Source organism: Pseudopodoces humilis, chromosome 1, assembly GCF_049639895.1.
Source record: "Pseudopodoces humilis isolate 2021_Gansu_Grassland_sample_001 chromosome 1, ASM4963989v1, whole genome shotgun sequence".
In the NCBI taxonomy this organism is placed as follows: Eukaryota; Metazoa; Chordata; class Aves; order Passeriformes; family Paridae; genus Pseudopodoces; species Pseudopodoces humilis.
The window spans coordinates 123,909,633-123,931,193 of NC_142200.1; the positions used below are offsets into that span (position 1 = coordinate 123,909,633).

At 36.1% G+C, this 21,561-nt stretch overlaps 1 protein-coding gene across 10 annotated transcripts in view; it reads left to right on the forward strand.

Annotated features, from left to right (window-relative positions):
* Nucleotides 1–21,561, forward strand: part of DGKB (diacylglycerol kinase beta) — a 407,361-nt gene that overhangs the window by 307,364 nt on the left and 78,436 nt on the right. For all 10 annotated transcript variants that reach the window (XM_088052622.1, XM_088052624.1, XM_088052617.1 and 7 more), the window contains one exon: nucleotides 18,808–18,898. In XM_088052622.1, coding sequence (XP_087908748.1) covers nucleotides 18,808–18,898 — 91 coding nt within the window. The remainder of the gene's footprint in view (nucleotides 1–18,807; nucleotides 18,899–21,561) is intronic.

A 21,561-nucleotide genomic window follows, 5' to 3' on the forward strand; every position in this document is an offset into this window, starting at 1 on the left:
AGGAAAAGTCTGTTTATGTCCACTTTTAAACAATTTCCATCAGGGTGATTTGTTGTTACTGCTTCTGATAACTTTTAACTTTCATAATGCGCCTGTTCTATTGATGCCATGTTGCTTTATGTCTATTGGTGAGAGTCCTGCTTTTCTCTTTTATCTGTAACACAAAATTTCCACTCATATATTGATCAACTGAAAATGGTGATCAGCTCCAAACATTCAATTCTTTACTTAAACTTTTAGCTATGGGTCACTTTGGGTACCTTGTTACACCTCATGAGCAAAGTTTTGAAAAGATGTTGCATTGTGGAGTCCTTGAATTTGGGTAAAACATTCTACTGTAGACCTGAATGACTGCAGGAGCAGATAAGTGAAGAAACAAAAGAATGTTTATACTGAGGTAGTTTTCTTGACATTTAAGAATAACCAAATTGATTTATTTTTTTTAATTTTCTCCCTGGATAAAACCAAAGGGAAAAAAGAGTTTTACAGATGTACATTATGCAAAGGAAAGAAGAATGCTAAAGTCAGATTCAAGAGTGCATTATGCTAATTCCATGAAAGATCAAGACTGAAACCCTGACTTCATTGAAACTGGCGCAAATTTGATTTTTTGAATTAGCAGGGTCAGATTTCGTTCTAGATACAAGACGCTAGGGTGTAAGTTTCCTTACTAGCCATTAGGATACGAAAGTATAAAAAATGCCAAAAATAATTATCAAATTACGCAGGTTGTGTAGAGGATTTAGTTCCTGCACAAAACTTGCATTAAACAGGAGTGAGATAAGGATACAGAACTGAACACAGAATACACTAAATCAAAGAGATATCTTAAAGGTTTTAATTTCTTTAACAGGATTTAGGTTTCAGCACCTTGTATTGTACTAGGAGATTAAAAGTATATTGACTGGAAGGAGTCTGTAATATGCTATGTGAAAGACAAAATTAGTTTTATTTTGTTTCTAGTTTTTTCTTATAGGTGTGTTATTCAATACAAGTCTACACAAGCTAATTCATAGAAATAATTGCTATTATATCTATTTTTATGTCCTGTTTATACAGACTTGAGTTATTTCTTATAGTGGAACATAATGTCTCTGTCGGAGAGCTGGAAGAAAACATTGAAAGCAAAGGTTTTATCCTATAAAAATTAGAAGAGTGTTAACTAATACTGGAGAAATGTCAACAGTTGTGTGGGTAAATTGTTTTAAAAATAGATAGATGGAGGGTCAGATATCTGGAAAACACAGAGGTAGATCATGTGGAGAATGATGAACTTTTATTTTAGAGAACAATGACTTAGCAAAGTACTAGACGGTCATGCCAGATAATGAGCTGAACAGGAACTTTTGAGAGTGATTCTGTGGCTTGAAGATGAGATAAGGGCTTTGGTTTTATGAACAGGTGAGATGTAGGAAGGTTATTCTTTAAAATTAATGTGGTGTTCTTAAGAATAATACTGTTTTATGCAATCCTAATGCCCAGTCTTTAAAAGGAATATTGAAAATTGCAAAGATTTCTGAAAAAGCTGCAAAAATTTTTAAGGAAAGAAATTGTCAAAAAGACACAAAACATTTGGATACTAGTCATTCATCATAAAAAGGAGTTTAAATTGTGAGATGACCATAGCAAATATCTGCATGATATCTTAGTCAATTAAAAATTGCAGAGGGTTGTTTGTTTTAGCAGATGAAGGTATTTGAAGGCACAGAAGCTGCAAGTAGGTAAATTTGATCTAGGAATGAAGAGCACAAATGCTTATCACTCATCATAATGACCTGGTGAAAGAGTTGTCTCACAAGTTAATGCCATTACAGTTCCATGATTACAAACATAACGAGGGGAACAGAATCCCACAGTAACAATTCCAAGAACAAACAAATAAATCCTCCTAGAATATCAATTGCATCACTTGGGGATAATGTGAACCCCCAATTCCTATGAAAAACTAGAGGAGATACTTATTTTTGATTTGTGACTTGAATACTGAAAGAGTAAGAACAACATTTGTGAAGAATTTTGGAAGGACAGCTTCTGGGATGCTTTTTCAGGCAGTCTATTCTATGGCTTTGATCTCTTTGACTTGTCTTTCCACCAGAGCTTTTTCTCTGCCAAAGATTAGTGACATTCAGAAGACCTTAAAGCTCCATTTTTAGAGTCTATAAGCATTATTTCACACAATATTAACAGATATTTTCAAAGTAACGTGTACTTAGGAACTTAAGTTCTATTGATTTGCATTATAGTGCTGTGTAGAGTGGTCTATAAACTTCACCAAACCAAGTGAATTGCTTTACATCAGAGCAGAGTTGTCCCCAGAGCTGGGGAACTCTGGGTGCTCTCCAGCTGTCACCTGGTGGTTATGCCAGTACCCAACAGCTGCTCACTGAAAACCAAAGCTGCATCTTGGGGAATTTCCAATGTCATAAAATTCCATTTGTCCTGTATAGCATTGCTGTTTGTACTTTACCTCTGAATTTAGAAGATCCATTTTAAGGATGAGTTCCTTAATCTTATTTAGGACTCTGTCAGCTCTCCTTTTGATTTGAAGACTGTCACCCACCTAAATGTGGTTGAAGTCCAGATAGCCAATTCTGAAAGAAAGAAAGCATGGTTGCTTATTATAGAAGCTGTTGCTCTTCAAACCCCTTGCCTGAATAGAGCTGTAGTCCCCAACCTTTCTGTGTTTCATTCTTCATAATAATTCCTGAATTAGAGAAAAAAACTTGTGGCAGTTGTGGCTGTGATTTTTATGAATATTCCTGTAACCCCTCTGAGGGCTGAGTATGAGGCTGTGGATAAAATACAGCACATTCCCCAGCAGACAACACTCTTCATGTGTGTAATTTACAGTATGGAACTAGTCATAGCAACTAATAAGTAGCAAGTAGTTTTTTAATGCTCAGATCATCTGCAGAATAGTTGCTAGTTGGTATTTCTTCTAATGATCCGTGTAAAAGCTGTAAAATTAATGCTTTATTTGTAATGCTGTGATGGAATGTATATGTTTATCAAATAAAATGAGTGCACACAGTAAAACAGAGTGCTCAGATCAGAGGCTGTAACTCTTTCTGGCTGAGAGCAGAGTGTGGGTCCTGTGATGTGAGAGTGGAACCTTTTAAAACTTCAGTGTTTAAAAATGAGAGATTTCTTGTGCACTTCTAGGTGGAGGGAGTGGAAATCCTTTTAGTCCAGAAAACATCTGGTAGCTCAAGAATGATAAAAAAGTACTGATTGGTTCTGACAGCTGCCTGCTTTGTAGTGGTATTTAACCAGAAATATCTGAAACAGATTGGTATGAATAATGAAAGAATGTGTGATGTATGACACAAATAAACTTTACCACAATTTAACTCATTAACAAAGAAACAATGTTACATAAGGAAAAATCCTTATTTACTGTTTAACTCATTTGTGATATTTCATTTTTAATAACCTGACAACAAATAAGGTTTTTATAATAATTTTCTCCATCAGTATTGCAAGTATTTCATTGTGAAATAGGTTGAATGGGATGTCATTGTCCTTTAACAAGTGCTGCTGATGGATGTGGTCCATTTAAATGTACAACAGAGAGCTGAACTAGATAATGAACTTATTATTACTCTCTGAGGATTACAGGTTAGTCCCAAAGGAGTGCAGTAAGCTAGAGAAAATCCATATCTACTGGCTAAACAATAGCCAGAGGGCTGACTGGAGATATTGATTTACTTTCTAGGCCATTTAGACCTTAATGGTGGAGAAAAGCTGAAGTGCTGTTTACTTTTCTGCCAGAATCGACCAAACAACCAGTCCATTTTTTAAAGACTTTTGATTGATTTCGCTTAGAGGAATTAGAGGTGATTTATTTTTAAGCTGAAAGCAACTCGTAAATATCTCCCACTACACAGGTTCCATGAGAGTAAATGTTAAGTGGAAATGCTTACTGAGAAATACTTTGCTGCAAATCAATGTGAGCAGGTAATACTCCTTGATAGGAGCAGTCAGGTGTTGGACACCTTTCTCAAGCCTCTGGTTGTGCTATTTGAGACACAGAATTTTGAAAAGACTGAACTTTTGTGAAGGGGTATGCATCTGATTGCTTGGCTGAATTTGTGCCAGCTGTACCCTGCTGACTTAGAAAAGGGCCATGGCTCTGGCAGTGTAAGTGGTGCTCAAGGTCAGTAGTGAGCAGCTTTAATATTTGATGGATGAAAACAGTAATTTATCATGTGACAATTGCCCATGATACTTCATACTCACAGCAAATGAGCTCTAGCTCTAAGAGACAGCTCAGAGAAAAAGCAAGTTAGGATGCTGGAATTAAGTATTTTCAAAATTAGGCAAGCTTAAAGAAATGCTCCTGAGAAATACTTCCACATGGAGAGACACACCTAAAGAAAATAATTATATTAATTTTATTTCCTAGAGATAAACTGTCTGGAAAAAGTCGTAGGTTTATACAAATGTCTGTCAGGTCTTTTAGGGCTGTAAATGTAAAAAATACATTGCCAAAATAATTTTTTGGAATATTCTCATGAAACTTGCAATAGCAAAGTTGGTATGTTGATAGTACTCCTGTTTAGAGATAAAGCAACAATTTTACATTAATTCCCAACACATAATCTATACTAAGGAAAATTGTGCAGGAACATTTTTTTGAAGTCCACTTCCAAAGATAAGACCTTTCCTTAGAAAGCATTGCTTGGTACTGCTTGAACATAATAGTCTCTGTTTATTGGAAACAGAACTGTTTTAACTAAATGGGCTTGGCTTTTTCCCTCCTTCCCATTCCATTCTCTGAAGGGAGTTACACTTGGTTAATAAGCTGCTTATATCATAACACAGAAATATGTACCTGTTACTTGAAAACTGGAATTACAGTCAGTCAGCTCTAGGGATCTCACAAAAATGTGGAAATATGCATCTTTAAAATCTGGAAGTTGCATTTCAAATCCTACATGTGTTTTATGCCACCTCTCCTACCAGCTAAGTCCTTAACTCTATGCTGAGACGTTTGACTCAGCCTTTACACCATGCTACACAGCTAAAAACTGATAGGAAGAAAGAATATTCAAGTATCTTCCCATTCTCTGGTGATACCCATCAACAACAGAAAAATCACATTACTGTGAGGTAGATATCATTAGGACTTTGCAAAAAGATAGTAATTTTTACTGCCTCTTCGTGCTTGTGAACTGATGCTCAGGAGCAATGGAAAAGCTAGGAATTTCAGTGTATGCTACATCCTAGTTCTGCAATATACATGAAAATGAAAAATGGTGGATTAATGTGTGTTCTCTGTTAAAAAACCGAAAAAGTTTGATAGAACTTATTTTTTATTTTGTGTTTTGCAGTTGGCACACTAAGCTTTAGTATAAGAATTTAGTACATGCTTTTGTGAAATTCCAAGCAGAAAATTTTACAGACTGCTTCATACATGGTTTCTTTAAGCTTCTTTGTTTGTTAAGATTTGAAAAAATTCACTTGCCCTTTACTTTTCTTCAGCCTTAAAAAGTTTATGGCAGAATACATTTTGCAGACCTGTTTTAGATGCTAGGCTTTTAGGCTTTAATACACTGTTAACATTTGTTTTTTTGAAGGAAAGACAAGCCTGCAAGCTAATTTCTGTGACTTTATACAATGTCAGTGGAACCTGCGTTACCTACAGTACTTCTGTAACTACAGCAAAGTGTGATACAGCATTTTATGTGCTGATAATTTGAAACTCGTTATTGAGCATTCACAGTTCAAAAAAAAGCTGGTGTGCATGTATATTAACAAAAGCTGTGCAGCTGATGTTTTCTGTGAACGTGATTTAAAAAAAATGAAGTGATTAAAAAAATATGCCTGTTTAATAATAAGCTTTTCTGTTTATTATGTCGTTGGGAGTTGATTTTTGTTGTTACTTTTTAAATTAAATCTATTGAATGATTGAGCTGGGACAAGTTATAGATTAGATATATTTTGACTTTCATATAAGAGTTGGTGGATCAGGCTTAGCTGGTTAGCTAGAAAAGTATTATCTCACCTAAAATTATGAAATTTTACACTGAAATAGAGTCCAAATGACACAAATTTGAAGAAATCAGATCAGTGCCTCCAAATGACAGTATTGTCGTTCACCATGTTCAATTTCCTTATCAAGTTTAAGTCCTAAAGTATTACTGAATTTAAAGCACAGAATGATTACTTCCATTTATTTCAGGAGCTGAAAAACAGTGAGTAAGGATAAGGTTCAAAGAAATCTAAATCTGGGAGGTTTTTGTTGGGTTTAGGTTTTTTTTCTTGCTTTGCAAGTGAAGTGCATTAGGAAAGAAAACAACAGCTGGTAGCATGGAGCTGTGTGAGATTTTAAAAAGCTGGGGTGAAGTAATGATTAGAAATGCAATATGGAGCTGTAGTGTAAAAAGTAAAATCAAAGGCACTGAACTAGACTAAATATAATTTAGGCAGAAGCTCAGGTCTAATTACTAGGCTTAAGAGCTTAGAGTTATCACCCATAAAGGTTGATTCCTCACCAATTCTCTGGCTGCAGAAAAGAATCCTAGTAGACACTGGTGCTAAATTTATGATTCCTGTAGCATATGATTGTAAAAAATTAGAAAGGCAGATAGATATCTGAAAGTAATCTTTGCGTATATTCCTGTCAAAAGGGTCTGTATAGACTTCTTCAAAGTGAAGTGTATATAATCACAAGGACATTCCATGAAAGGCACATAAGGAAACATTTACAGTTTGCATATATTTTGAATTTTAATGGAGCACAGGATTAAAGAATAAATGCTGTTACTACAGCTATCTAATAAGTGAAATGATTATATGGTGGGTATTTAAATGTTATTTGCTGATAATCCAACAGAGTTTTTGGAGGAATGATCCTTGGTCACACAGCTTTGTACAGAGGTCCAAAACCACTATACTCTTTTAGCTTTACTCTCTGCCTGGCAACCTGCCTTGTCCTTTAAGGTGCTGTTCAATGTAGAAAGTTTTCTAAATTTTTGTTGTGAAGGATAAGATGGTAAGTAATTATAGTAGTAGAATTTATTATTTATACAGCTACCGTGTGCATTTTCAATGCTAAGTCCTGATTTCTACTAAGTAAAGACCTTCTGTCACACTAAAAATGCATTCTGAAGTCTCTGCACATTTACAGAACAGCATTTTTAACCACAGCTGATGACTTCGTTCAGTCTTAAGGGAAAAAAGTTGCCTAAAAATATAGACTCACAAATATAGCATTAATCATAATATTTTCAGGTTTTCAAAAAATCAGTGGCCTTTTAAAAGCAAAACTCATCCCATCCTACTCTGCAAAATGGAAAGTAATGTACAGTTGTTTAATAGCAATGAACTTTTATTTCACAAAGAGAATGAAGTTTCTCGCACGTGTTTCACCTGCCTGTTTTCTCCTGAATGATCTGCACCTGAGATCCAGCAGCTGTGCTGTAACCCTTCTGTAGGAAAGCAGGTAGCGGAGTGTCCATGCATTTCCCCAGGAGAAATACAGGTTATATGCCTATTCTAAAATTCCTTGAAGGTGAGAATGGACATCTTATGTTACCTTTTAAATTGAATGTGCTACAGGGAACATGGGTGGGCTGGGTTCAAATCTTGGACTCTTCTGTGGTGAGTTACTATAACCCATAGGTGTAAGAGTGCTTAGAGGCATTTTCCTACCTAAGTACTTGCAAGGAGACGTTTTGGAAATTCTCTTTTAGCAAGTAAAGTGAGAAATAATGAGACTTCTTTTATATTGAAGGGCTTGGGAGGGCAGTCTTCTATCTAGGTTAAGTGTTTTGAAACAAGATAGGTTTTCAGTTTGAGAGCAGAGAGCTTAATCTAGGACTCCAAAGTGTCTACCCACATATGAACTAGATGTCAGTGCTCTCAGTACAGTCAGTGGACAACCACTTGTTTCTCTCAATGAAGCCTGGAGAGAAATTCTTCTTACTTAGGCCTGGTAAATCACACCTTCAGTTTCATTGAGTAGATGTCTTTTGTCTTGGAGGGAAATACAGTGTCTTCCTACTTCACAGGCACACAAATGCATTTATATGCTGAAGTGTGGTGTTGAACGAAATGCCAAGGAAGCCTCCTTCTTAGAAGTGGTGTTCTCATAGAGGTGGAATCAGGAGACAATGACGCCTAAAATGGGTGAAGCTTCCTAAACTCATAAACCAGCTTGTCAATATAAAATTTAATTTTAAACTCCTCTGAGTCCCAGTCAGAGATGCAGAATCTGACCTGCAAAGGTTAAAACCTGTTAGGTTTAAATATTTCTGGAGGTATAAAAAGGACAAAGATTTAGTCAAAGATCTTCTACAAAGTATTTTTCTGTTTTTCCTGTGTTTGCTGTGTGGTCACAGAAGAGATGTGCATTGTTTTCCTTTGATGCATTACTTCTTATTTCTTCTTTTCTTTTTTTTTTTATTTCTTTTCACCTAATCTCATTGTGTCCTACTTGGCAAGGGTATAAAGCATGGTGTTTGAAGTACTTTATGGTAATGGAAGGATGTTTTTGGCAAGAATCAAATAGAAAGTATTGAGATACTTCAGTTTTTCAGTGAGTTAAAGTATGGGCTAGAGAAAAAGATTATTTAATTAGACACCAGCCCCTGCTTTACAGGGAAAGAAAACTGGTTTATATGATTGTTAGTTTGCTAGTTTTCAAAAACAAAGTTGCAGTTTTGCATGTGAAGCAGCCAATGAGGAGTTCCTCTTTCAAACCTGTCCCTGAACCTCTGAAATATCTCACAAGTACCACTTAGTGTACCGAGTGTCATGTCTGTTTTTACATGTCCCTATTAGTGGGTGAGGGAAAGGAATGTTTTTATTCCTCTGATGTAATGAAAAGATAGAATGTGGAGATCTGTGTCCTTGCTCTGAGATAGTAGGTCTATTCTAATGAATACAGAGAGGGCTTTTTTGGTTTGTTTTTTTTTTGCTTTTTTGGTTTTTTTTTAATGAGCTTTGTTTGTTCTCTAGTACAACCAAGGCTGTTAAATGTGAAATTGTTCATAGACTTTATTTTTGCTCATGATAAAAAACCTCTTGAGATCGATGAGTCATTGGTGCTTCAGCATCTGCTCCCAAGACTGGGGAATTTGAGAAAGAAACTGAGGAGAAATATAAGCATAAAAATAAGTAAAACGTTAAGAGCAGAAATTTTCATGATGGTGAATGGATGTGAAGGATTTAATAAGTGTAACAGAAATGTTTATTTAGGGGAGCAAAATTACAGATTAAATCACAGCTATAGTGAAGACATTTTATAAGTGAATATTTTGAAATTTAACTATTTTTTTTGGCTTATCAATAAGTTTGTTAAAACAATATATTCAAAAACAAGCATCAGAAATCCGTATTTAAAACAGATACTATTATAACAGACCAGAAACAGTTCTCCCTCTTTCATGGAGAAATACCATGTAAACTATGTCAGTCAGGTATCACGATTTTTTGTAATAGCTAGGTTTCATAACAGTTGCTGTAGGTTAAACTCCAGTAATTAGTCTCAGTTGAGCAAGCCACTTTTCTGTAACTCAGGAGAAAATCTTGTGTTTTTTCCTCATGAACATCTTGTTGCACACTGCCACATAGCAACCTGAGGCACAGCTCCAAAGTTCCTCCTGCATTATAGCACCTAGCACATGCTCCAAAGATCTTAAAATTTTTAGGGTATGTTGTTTATATTTACATATGGGAATTTTTACTTGTATTTTAGGATAAAATTTTCCTCCATATAGGTGTTAGTAGTAGGCTCTCTGCTGGCGTCTATAGTGTAAGGAGAACATGCAAGAAAGGCATCATAATAAAACAAGGACAGGTTTCATAGTACATATGATTCTGGCTTGTGGATGTGATTATCAGCCTGGTGTTGCTCTTGTGTTGTTTTTTCCTGTGGTAGCCCTAGCAGAGTGAGCACCTCCATTCTGTCTACTATTTCTCTCAGAAACCTGAACAAATTGTATTCTTATCTGTAGTTCAACAAAATCAGGAAACAGAACACAGACCTCAAGTGAATTCATTGCACCTTTTGACTGCAAATGTATGGAAAACATGATATTTGGGAATATCACTACGTGTCCGGAGTGTGTGAATTGACTGGTATTCATAGGTGAACTGTCTGTACAAATATTTCAATCCAAATGGATAGCTGGAGCCTGAGATAAGAAGTGGTTTCCTCTCTCCCCCCACCATTAATCCCCCTGGGAAGATGAAAGTTTAATTCAGCTATTTGTAAACCTAAGACTTTGTCACTGAGAACTAATCCCTGTTTGTAAAATTAGAATTATTTTGGTTTTTTCTCTGTGCATCACTTTAAATTTATCCACATTAAATGTCATCAACAATTTTATACTCCAGTCACTAAGTACTGCAAGGCCCTTCTGCAGCTTTTCATGACTCGTGTTTACTACTGAAAATGGTCAGAGCAAGGTGTCCAGGAGGGGTTTCTTGGCCAGATGTGAGAGCACAGCTGAAGGCAGGATGAGAACTGAATAGATGAGCAGGGAGGATGAAAATTACAGCTGGAATGAGCTACAGAGAGTTTTGAGAAAATTGGGCAAAGAGCTGGAAAAAGGGGGACAGGCAGGTGGGCAGTGGAGATTGCAGCCCAACTGCATGGACAACTGTGAGCTACAGTGCAGAACTGTTATAAAGCATGACAGAGAATGGAGACAAATTCAGCTTTGCAGTAGAACTGATAAATGTCAGGGAAAATGATCTCACAGTATTATTCAGTGGTATAAGTACTTCTGGGGTAGCTTTTCAACCATGGGTGGTATCATGATATGTGAAAATGTTATTTATTGTGTAAAATTGGAACCGGTCTATGAGGAATTTAGCTTTTCTGCAGTTATCTGTATGGCCTCTGCTTATGCTCTGTGGCATAGGAGATTAACACTTAGATTTGCCACAAGTACAGTTGGTAATGGAAAAAGGAAAAAATTGACAAAGATGTCTCTATTAAAATCATGCAAGTCATACATAAATCTCTTATGGATGTGCAACTCCACTGGCTATTTCCTTACCTTTGCGTATGATTCATTATAAAGAAGAACAGGAATTATATGATTGTTAAGACAGAAGTAGAAAGAAAAGAACATTAGAAAAAGTCATACATTCTTATTAATATATATTATGTGCTGCAATGAAATCATTTTTACCTAAGTATAAAATTACCTAGATAATAGATTTATGAACTGTAAGAAAAGATGGAAAATATGTTGTCTGTTGAAAACTACTGTGAGAGACCTGGTAAAAATATTCTTTTTATTGAATTGTAGAAAACATTGAAATATTTTTTAGCAACTGAAGTTTTATTTATTTTATTGAGTATATACAGTATAGAGTATTTAATTAGATAATATCCAATGTATACACATATTTCTATCACCAGAAATACAAAGTACAATCTCTATGACATATAATACGATGTAAATTTTTATGTCACAGAATCACAGAATTAATTTGTTTGGAAAATACCCCTGAGATCATCAGATGATCGAGTCCAACCTATGACCAAACACCACCATGTTAACTAGGGCATGGTACAAAATGCCATGTCCAGTCATTCCTTAAACACCTCCAGGGAGGGTGAGCACCACTTACCTTGGCAGACTTTTCCGATATCTAATCACCCATTCTGTGAAGAAATTCTCCCTGAAGTCTAGCAGTTTGAGACAGGTCCTCTTGTCCTGTTACTTTTTCCCTGGGAAGGGACACTGACATGTCCTTCACCCCCCACCCCCTACCCGGTTACACCCTCCTTTCAGGGACTTGTAGAGGGTCATAAGGTCTCCCCTGAGCATCCTTTGCTCCAGGCTAAACACCCCCAGCTCCCTGAGCTGCTCCTCTCAGAACTTGTGCTGCAAATCCTTCACCAGCTTAGTTGCCTTTCCCGGGACTTGCTCCAGCACCTCAATGTCTTTCCTGAATTGAGGGGCCCAGAAATGGATGCAGCATTTGAGGTGCAGCCTCACCAGTGCCACGTACAGTGGAAGAATTTAATCCCTGGTCCTGCTGTCCACACTGTTCCTGATACAGGCCAGGACGCCTCTGCCTTGGCCATCTGGGCACACTGCATTCAGCAGCTGCATTCAGCTGCATTTGTTCAGCAGCTGTCAACCAGAAGCCCCAGGTCCTTTTCTGCTGGATCATTTTCTGGCTGTTCTGCCCCCGGACTGTAGTGCTGCATGGGATTGTTGCGGTCAAAGTACAGGACCTGGCTCTTGGTCTTGTTAAACTTTACACTGTTGGTCTTGGCCCATTGATCCAGTCTGTCCAGGTCCCTCAGTAGAGTCTTCCTGCCCTCCAGCAGATCAGAACACCAACCCAAATTGGTGCTGTCTGCAGATTTGCTCATGGTACTCTCAAGCCCTTCACCCAAATTAAGAAAGATAGTAGGGAGGACTGGCCCCAACACTGATCCCTGGGGAACATCACTAATGATGGGATATTGACTGAATGTGGCACCACTCGTCATCAATCTCTGGGCCCTGCTATTCACTCAGGCCAGAGAAGAGTGTGTCTGGCAGTTGCTCTTGAATGTATGTCTTGCAGGCAGGGACTCATTTAGCCAAAAGCACCAACTTGAGACACACCTTAGTAAGCTTATTTTTCCCAAAGAGATTTCTTTTCCCCATACGTTGGGAATCACTTGCATTTTGCTTTATGGTGTAAGTGTCCATAAATTGAATTAAAGTCATGAATGTTTTGGTTTGGAAGGGACCTTTATAGATCAACTAATTCTGACCCCCCCTGCCATGGGCAGGGCTACCTTCCACTAGACTAGGTTGCCCCATCCAGCCTGGCCTTGAATACTTCCAGGAATGGGGCATCTACAGCTTCTCTGTGCAACCTGTTCTAGTGTCTCACCACCCTCATCATAAAAGAATTCTTCTTGATGTCTAATCTGAATGTAGTGTTTTTCAATTTGATGGAATTATAACTAATAATAAACCTTCCACAGCTAGTTTATTCCCAGCTGTATACTACATGGAGTTTTATAATATCCTCCGTGGTGTCTGGTAATACGCAATGTCACTGCCGGAATATTGGAAGATATGTTCAGCTTTTTTGCCCATCATGATTTTTTCTGTACTCCTAGTTTCATTTTTAGACCTTATTATCTGTATTGTCAAACTCAAGAAATATGTGTTTTTATTTAGGTCTCTCTTCTCTTCTGTATTTTATCGTCATACCTTTTTCAGTACTGCAGAACTTCAATGCATTTTGAAATTAAGTTCCTATCTTTTCCTCATTATTCTTTCTATTTTCTGATGATGACCTCCTCCTTTTTCACATATACTCGTCAACCCTTTTTTTCCTCCTTTGTACTGCCCAGAGTTTCTCTTCTCTGGAAATATACCTCAATTTCAGCACACTTTTCTGGTATTTTTGGTTCCCTGCAGAGGTGGTTCTACACATTATTCCACATTTGCTTGGAATAAAAGAGTGAACAAGGGAGAAAAGGGAGGTAAAGAGACCTGTTCCTTTTAAATACATAGCATGAATTTGTCTCTGAGCACCTTCCAGACTTGTGGTGGATGAGATGATAAGCATCTACTCTTTATGGTTTCTTTGCTACTTTTTTTTTTTCTTGCCATAGAATTTTCTTTTTTAAATTCATTACATTCTGTACATTGTTGTTCATGAATGCTGCTCTTAAAATGGGAGCTTTATGTTGAAAATTCTATAAGTTTATGATATAGATTGAGATCAACTCTTGACACTTACTGACAAAAAGCCTGTACTTTTGCAACAAAGTTGGAATAGTCTTTAAAAAAGTATTTTCCGAAAGCAGTGCTAAGAGATTATATTTCAGGGAAGAATACTTTCTGGAGGAATTAAAGTTGTACTTGTCCATGAGCAGACATTCTTACACAGATTTGCATTAGAGATTGCTTCCTGGCAGTGGGCTTTTCAAGGAATTTACCTTGGAAGAATGAAGAATTCTAGTACTTTTCTGGGTAAAAAACTTCTAGTATAGATTAAAGAATAACTGGAGACAAAAATCTGTTGTTTCTCTGACAAGGAATATGGAAAATAAAGCCTTCCCATAGTCTTTTTCCAAGTGGTCATAATATGGTTAAAATCTGTATTTATTTTCATGCAGATGGCTAGAGGCATATTCTTGATGCAAGGCCATTCTCCTGCTAGATTTTAAATCTCTGTTCGGAAAGTGTAGCTGTATTAAAACAATTCAAACTGTATGTTGTCAAACACTCTTAATATAAGCAAATATACATGTCTTTAATCCAGTCGTTTTCAAAAATGGTCAAAGTATTTAAGCTGACATTTAACAAAAATAACAGAAATTTTCTGATGTAGAAATTTAAACTGAAGTCATTGAAGCTTGCCACTGCATAATTAAAGTGTAAATAAATAAACAGTAAATATAAGAAGTGTAAATAGGATGAAATGAAAGTGTGACAAACTTGCAAATGTAGCAATACGCTCTTGCCCTGAGTGAAGACTGTAAATGCAGAATAAGAATTTGTTACTTAAGTTAAAGGTAGTCCTTTTTTTGTGACCTTTTATTAGCAGCCCATAACCGGTGTATTGTTAGGCATGTTCTGACAGTGTTCATACTGCAATGAAGCATAGATGCTCCTCAGGTGTTGAATAAAGTATTTACTATTTCCATTTTTAAATACAGGACAATTTTTCAATGACATGCCTTGTAATTGCTTAATCAGAAAGGTTATATAAAATAGTTTTAGCAGTAGGGGGGTTTCTGATTAACTGATAATGGAGCAAACCCATATCACAGACTATTTTGATTATTTTGCCTTGATTACCAAATATTAGTCTGAACTTTTCCAAGAAACATATCTAAGTTTGAGTCTGATATTTATCCACAGTATAGAAATGCTGTAAGATATGGCAGTATTAGCCCTTTTATAATGATGCAACCTGCCCCTGAAGGTGAGAGTAACAGGTTCTTGTTAACAGATCCCTTGGGGCAGATTAGAGTGAAATGACACAGAATGACCCATGTTTATGCATACATAGATATCACCACCCATGATGAGATTTGATTGTTGCTTTGTTGATGTGATGGTCACAGTCTTGATCTGTCAGGGGTGAGGAAGCCCCTGAAACATATAGTTCAGTGGGTTGATATATGTTCAGTTTCAGGTAGAAACACCCAGCTACCTCCCCTGGGGTGGGAGTTTACACTGTCTATCGAAACACTGTGGATCATGTTCAGTCCCCTGATGGAAGGCCCCAGAAATGAGTCTGGGGGAACTTTGGGGATCTTTGATGGTTTATGACATCTTCTAAGACATTACAGCTCCTTCTCACATCCGCTTGGTTTAGCCATTATTCCCCATCAGAAGGGACGAATGCCTTGAGACCTGTGTCTGAATGTCCTGGTACTTCCCCATGAGCAGAGTTTTATGCCTGAGCAAGTTATGTAACGGAGGACATTGGCATGATAAAAAGCATTATCCCATATAGCAAGATCTGCTTCTTACCAGCCTCTTCCCTTGGCTCAAACCCCAGCTTGTTGCTAAGGTCAGGTTTGTTGTGCTCCTCCCCTAGTGCTCATCCCCTCTGCACCTGGGCTGTTCTTAGGTTTTGCCATCACACACCCAAAACCTCTCCTCTTCCCCTTCAATTGGGGGATGCAAACCTCAGCAAAGCACCTGCTGCTTTTGCAAATGGCCAATTGTATGAGTCATTAACCATTAACATTTCAGTCTCTCACAACTGTTGTGCAAATTAATTTCATCCCTGTTAAAGAAGATTGTTCCACTTACCAGAAAACTGAGCAATACTTGAAAATGTGGAACATTACTGGCATAAAAAGTGTTTAGGTTCTTGAAGTACAGTTTTGTTTTGTCGTTCTTACACACCTATAGGCTGCATATTTTGACAGACTGTAACACAATAGCAAGATAGGTGAGCCTTTAATCATGATTGATGTTTCCTTTATATTGTAAAGTTTTTAACAGTTTAGTTCAAAGCATGAAAAAAAAACCAAACCCTTTTCTGTAGAATAATCCATTCCCTTTCCTGTACCAACAAAACCAGTGTTAAAAAGAAGGAACAGACTTCAAACTTATTTTTGGTCATATCTTATAAAAAGCTGAGAGAAATCTAAATGATTTTCTCTGGGAGAGAGAGAAAATATACATGAAAGCAGCCTTTGATTCAGTTTCTTACAGTTCTAATGTGGCAAAATTGTCATTAAATATGTATTTGTTTAATAATCTAAAATTTACTTACATTGTAGAAGAAACTAGAATGGCCAAGAGAGTAGTTCATTAATCTTCTGTTTGCTGCTGTATTGGTAAGCAGATGAGCTTTACCTCTGAAACAGGAATGCAGGTGGAAGATATGAACTAGGTGTTGGGTTTTCTATTATTAGAGAAATTGTAATATTTACTAGAATAATAAGGCTTGTCTTGCTTTTGAAGATTTCAGTATAATTTCTCTGGAGTTCTTTATTTACCTCCATTAGTATCTTTTAAAGTTGTAATACAATCCTCTGTTCAATAAAAGATATAGTGCATGATAGAATAGTATACATTATATTTAAATTTCAAGAAATCAAAACCTCACCTGAAATATTTACTTAATCTTGTGTTACAAGATTTAGATTTATAGATCTAAATTTTCTAGTAATCTTTGAGTGCATTGATAATGCTGGGGTTTGTGGCTGACCCCAAAATACCTGAATTTGACACACTATGTTCTGAATTACTCAAAAATATATATCTATTTTAACTTCATGTAAATCAAAGAGTTTGTTTTGTGGAGTACTAATAAGTGAGTCAATTTAAAGCAGTCTTTTAAATAAAGAAAAATAAAAGAAAGGAAAGGCTATCAAAAGAGAAGACACAAAGGCTTTTTTTTTTAATAATAGGATCAAAATAAATTACAAACTATTTTTAGGAATACTTACATCAAGGTTTTGTTGGTCTTTTTGTTTTGCTGAGGTTTTTTGTTTGTTTGGGGGTTTTCTTGGAAATTTTGTGAGTTTTCTTGTTTGTGGGTTTTAGTTTGGCATGGGGCTTTTTTGTTTTGGGGGTCTTTGTTGGGTTTTTGTTTGTTTTGTTTTTGGTGGGTTTTTTGTTTGTTTGTTTGTTTTTTGGTTTGGTTTTTTTATTTAATTGATCATCCGTGTGTAGAAAGGAGTGGGAAAATACCTGCACCCAGATTTTCCAAAGGCACCCAATGGAAATTCAGGGCTTAGTTCACATTTCTTTGTAAACAAAAGGTTTCTAAATTTCTTCATATTCATTGACATAAATAGAGCAATTGATCCCAGGTGAGTGTGGCAGTGTGCAGGTATAGAAGGAACATATGTCAGATCACTTCCATGCATAGACTCGAGAAATCTGACCTGAACTGGGCCTAAACCCTTCCGGTTGTTAAAGTTGCTTTGAGAATATGCCATTTATCTGAGAGCAGGTTCTCAAAAATAGTTTCCAAATATTTTCAGATTTTCTGTGTAAAACCTTTGGAAATTCCTGTAAATTTTTTCATTGGAGGTGTGTCTTTTCCTTATTAGTCTTCTCTTCCCAACTCTGTATAGGCTGCCAGGTTGGACGTCTTTACACCCCGCTGATGCTACACCAGGAATTGCTGGCTCTTATACAAACAAGTTTCTGGAAATGGCCAGTACTGCAATACCTCTTCCTACTTTGTGATTTTAAGAGTCATTAAGTAGATTTTAAAAACAATTAAGTGGTCTTTTATATTTAATTTGAAATAATTAAAAGTAGGATTTGTACTTTCGGCATGTTTTAAAGTAATCTACGTTTATGTTTCATTCTTTTCTACTTCTAGCTCATACAGATTCTGTTGTTTTCATGTTAGAAGCACAATGTGCTGTGCCTGTGTCAGAGAACAGTTTATACAAGTGGAGAAACTATGTTCATATCTGATTTCTAAGTGGAAATAATGAATTTAATTCAGTGTCTTTTGTTGTGGTTGTTTAGCTTTTTTTTTTTTTGTTACAGAATAATAATTACTCATGGGAGTTCACAAAGAGTACATACGCTTATTCAAAATGGTGCTGTTGGTGTTCTGATTGTATTTAACAGTATGCAATAAATCTGGTAAAACAGAAGTGCAGTCTTTATGTATTTAAAAAGAAAAAAGTGTAAATTCTGCCTGCTGTCATGATAAACTAAGCAATTTACTGGCGTTTAATCCAGTTTTATTTTCCTGTGGAACCTGTTAATGAACTTCATGATGCAGGTCTCATTGCCCATTTAAAATATGTCTATGACTGAATTACCTGGTAATACAGCTCTCCTACTGCAAAATATCTAAAGATTGTTAGATCTGGAATTTTTATTTTCTTCTAGTATCTCATCTGTCATCAGCTACAGTAGGCATATGCCTTTACTTTTAACCAGCTTAAGGCAAGCTACATTTTTGTCTTGGCTCTTCATGATGGGATTGCCCTGCTTGCACATTCTACTACTCTGCAGGATAAAGATGTTAACTGTGAATCAGAAATCATATAGAAAGCGTAAAACATGAAATAAAATCGATACATTTTCTGAGGCATGTCACTGGTTAAGTGACAAAAATATTCTGATAGTCACTGAAAAAGAAAAGTCAAAGGTACATTTGAACCTGTCAGTTCAACACATTCCTGTTATCCCTTTAGGGGATATCATACAACTTGACACCAACATTTAAGCTTTGAAAATTATGAGCTCATCTATTTCAAATGGGATGTCACATGTTCCCAAGCCTTTGCCATTACTTATAGTGGAAGACAGGATGATCACTTTTGTCACATATTGATAGTGAATAAGATCTTTCTTTTTTTCTTTTCTTTTTTTTTTCTTGTTTCAGAATGAAGAACAAATTTTGGTATTTTGAATTTGGCACTTCGGAAACTTTCTCAGCCACCTGTAAGAAGCTGCATGAATCTGTAGAAATAGAAGTAAGAAATTAATTGTTGCCTTTATCCTTGAAATGTCACTAGTTTGGCTGAAATGCAGGGAACGAGGGTGCAGAGTGCCTGAATCCAACAAGGCAAAGCAGTGCACATCCTTTCGACCCTATATTCCAAAATATTATTTTTATCATGTCTATTTGTAGTGTAGCCCTGCACACTGGAACAAAGTTCAGTTTGATGATTAGTGAAGTCTTAATACAGTAGACAAGGTCAAAAGGTGAAGTATAACATTAGAAATCAATAGGGAGTGTGGCTAGGTCAGATGGAAAAATGAAAGACTGTTGGAGGGAGTGAGAGCTGCTGCAGGATTAAAATAAAAAAAAAAATAATCTTATTATTTCTAGGTCCCAAGGTTTTATAACCTTTAAAACTCAATTCCCTAAAACTGTACTTACTTTCCTGAATAAAGGTTAAAGAATATATATATTTTTTGAATTATTCCCCTTCATTAAATAGCTTTGCTCTCTGCACATGGGGTCATCTTTCCATTATACATTGAACATTAACTAAAAAGACACAGGATACTTACAGAAAAAATAGGAATTTAAAATGATGTGCCATTGCCACTTTGATGGCTGCTAGAATAAGTGGCTAAATTACATAAACTGTTTGGGCATCTGATGTTTATGAATAAGTACATGAAAAATGAGAAATGAGTGAAGATACAAACCTGAGAATTTAGGTTAAATAATGAAATCATTTCTCAAGAGGATTATGGTGCTTTTCCTTTCCAGTAGTAATGAGAAACCGCATATGTCAATGGAGTATTTGTATAGTAGCATGAGGCACTCAGAGGGGTCTGGTGGGAGCTGTGAGAGTCCAGTCAAAGCCTCCTAAAGGGTGAAGTCTGAAATGATCTCTCTGAAAGGACCATGCACCTGGTAGCAGAACAGCAGCAAAGAATACTGAGACTGAAACTGTAAGACCAGCCATGCCACACTTGCCTGTTAGTGAAAGTCTGCTTCTCACATGTTAGACTAAAATGTAATAAAAATAAAATAAAACTCCACCAAAAGCCTTAGGGGGGAAAAAAGTGTATCACCCTTGCTTCCCAAGAGAGTGCTTATCACACGAGTTTAAGGAAAAGTAGCATGAAAAATATTTTATTAGTTACTGGAAGAAATGCTTACCTGGTTTGATTAGATTTTAATAAAGTGCAAGTTAAATGTACCTTTTGATTAAATACAAATTGAAGAGCAGGCTTTCCCAATAAAATACTGATATCTAGAGAAAGTCATACATATCCTGATACATACTAAGATGTGAACTTTAACCATAAAATTTTAACCATAGAAAGGGTAATTAAATGTTAACATCTCAAAGCAAACAATAGGTATAGAAGTTTGTGGTGCTGTTGCTATCAGTTGTGTAATTATTACCTATTCATGTCATTAACTATTATTACCAATAAAGTGTTACATTGCCAGGATGAGGCACGTTTGTTAATACTCACTTCATCTATCCTGGTCATTACCATTAGTCATACAATTAGGAACAAATAGCTTTGTTTCCAGAGTTTACAAGAACTGTTAGGAGATGGTTATTTGCATATTTATTTACAATGAGTAAATTAAAATGCTTGCTTGTATCTAATGTTTCTTGTTTGAACATTATCAGCATTTTAGTCTGATTTTTAACCTGATGCCCCATGGGGACGTCATTGTAAATGGGAGGTTGATGCATGAGACCACATTTCACTCCAAATAAAATGCACAAAGGATGTGTTTGCTCTGCAGCCAAATTTTGAATGAACAAAGCCCGAGAAGATTAAGGATCTGTATCTCTGAACAGTGAGACGGTGATCAAATGTTCTCTGGGCAAATATTTGTTTAGCCTTGTATTGGATTTCTAACCTACTTAAGCTTGGTTTTTCTGACATACATTCTTGAGTCATGTTCTGTATGTTTTCTTCTGTGTGAGTGTGAGATGCAGAACAAAGTTGGACACAATTCTTATGTTATCAAGAATAAGATGCATTTTTGTTTTCAAAATGGGATGCAAGAAGTTGAGGAGAGGTTCTAAAGGGAAAGAAACCAAAATTAAACAAACAAAAACTAAGACAAAATTAAGTATTTCTTTCAATAATAATGTGTCAGTAAACAAGGCTGAAGATTTTACAGTTTAGATAACTTGCAGTTTATTTCCACTTCAGAAAAAGAAAGATACATGAAAGATACTAATGAGAATAGTTATAGATGTGGTGTAAGTAGGGGTGGCAGGTACCATACCTGAGTGTTGCAAAAGCATAGTGGGAGCAGTGTAAGCCTTCTGTACCAGCTGGTGTTAATGGGTAAGGGAAATGGAGTTTAAAACATTCCTGTACACTTGTCTGATATTGTCCTTGGTTTCACAGAAAACCCTTAATACCAGCTCTTTTCAGGCATAGATAAATATTTTCTCAGCAGAGAGATGATCTGAAAATAATTTATATAATAAATAAAGTATAAACAATAATACCCAAGAAGTGGATGGCCAGGAAAGAAGGCAAAAAAGATTTAGAAGAGCTAGTGTTTATTTCTTGTCTATTTTAAACCACATTTTAAAAACGTGTTTTTTTTAAACAGCATCATTACATTATTTGTAATAAAAAGAAGAAAGAAAAGGAGCAGAACACATGTATTTTTTTGTAGCATATGAATGTGTTAGAA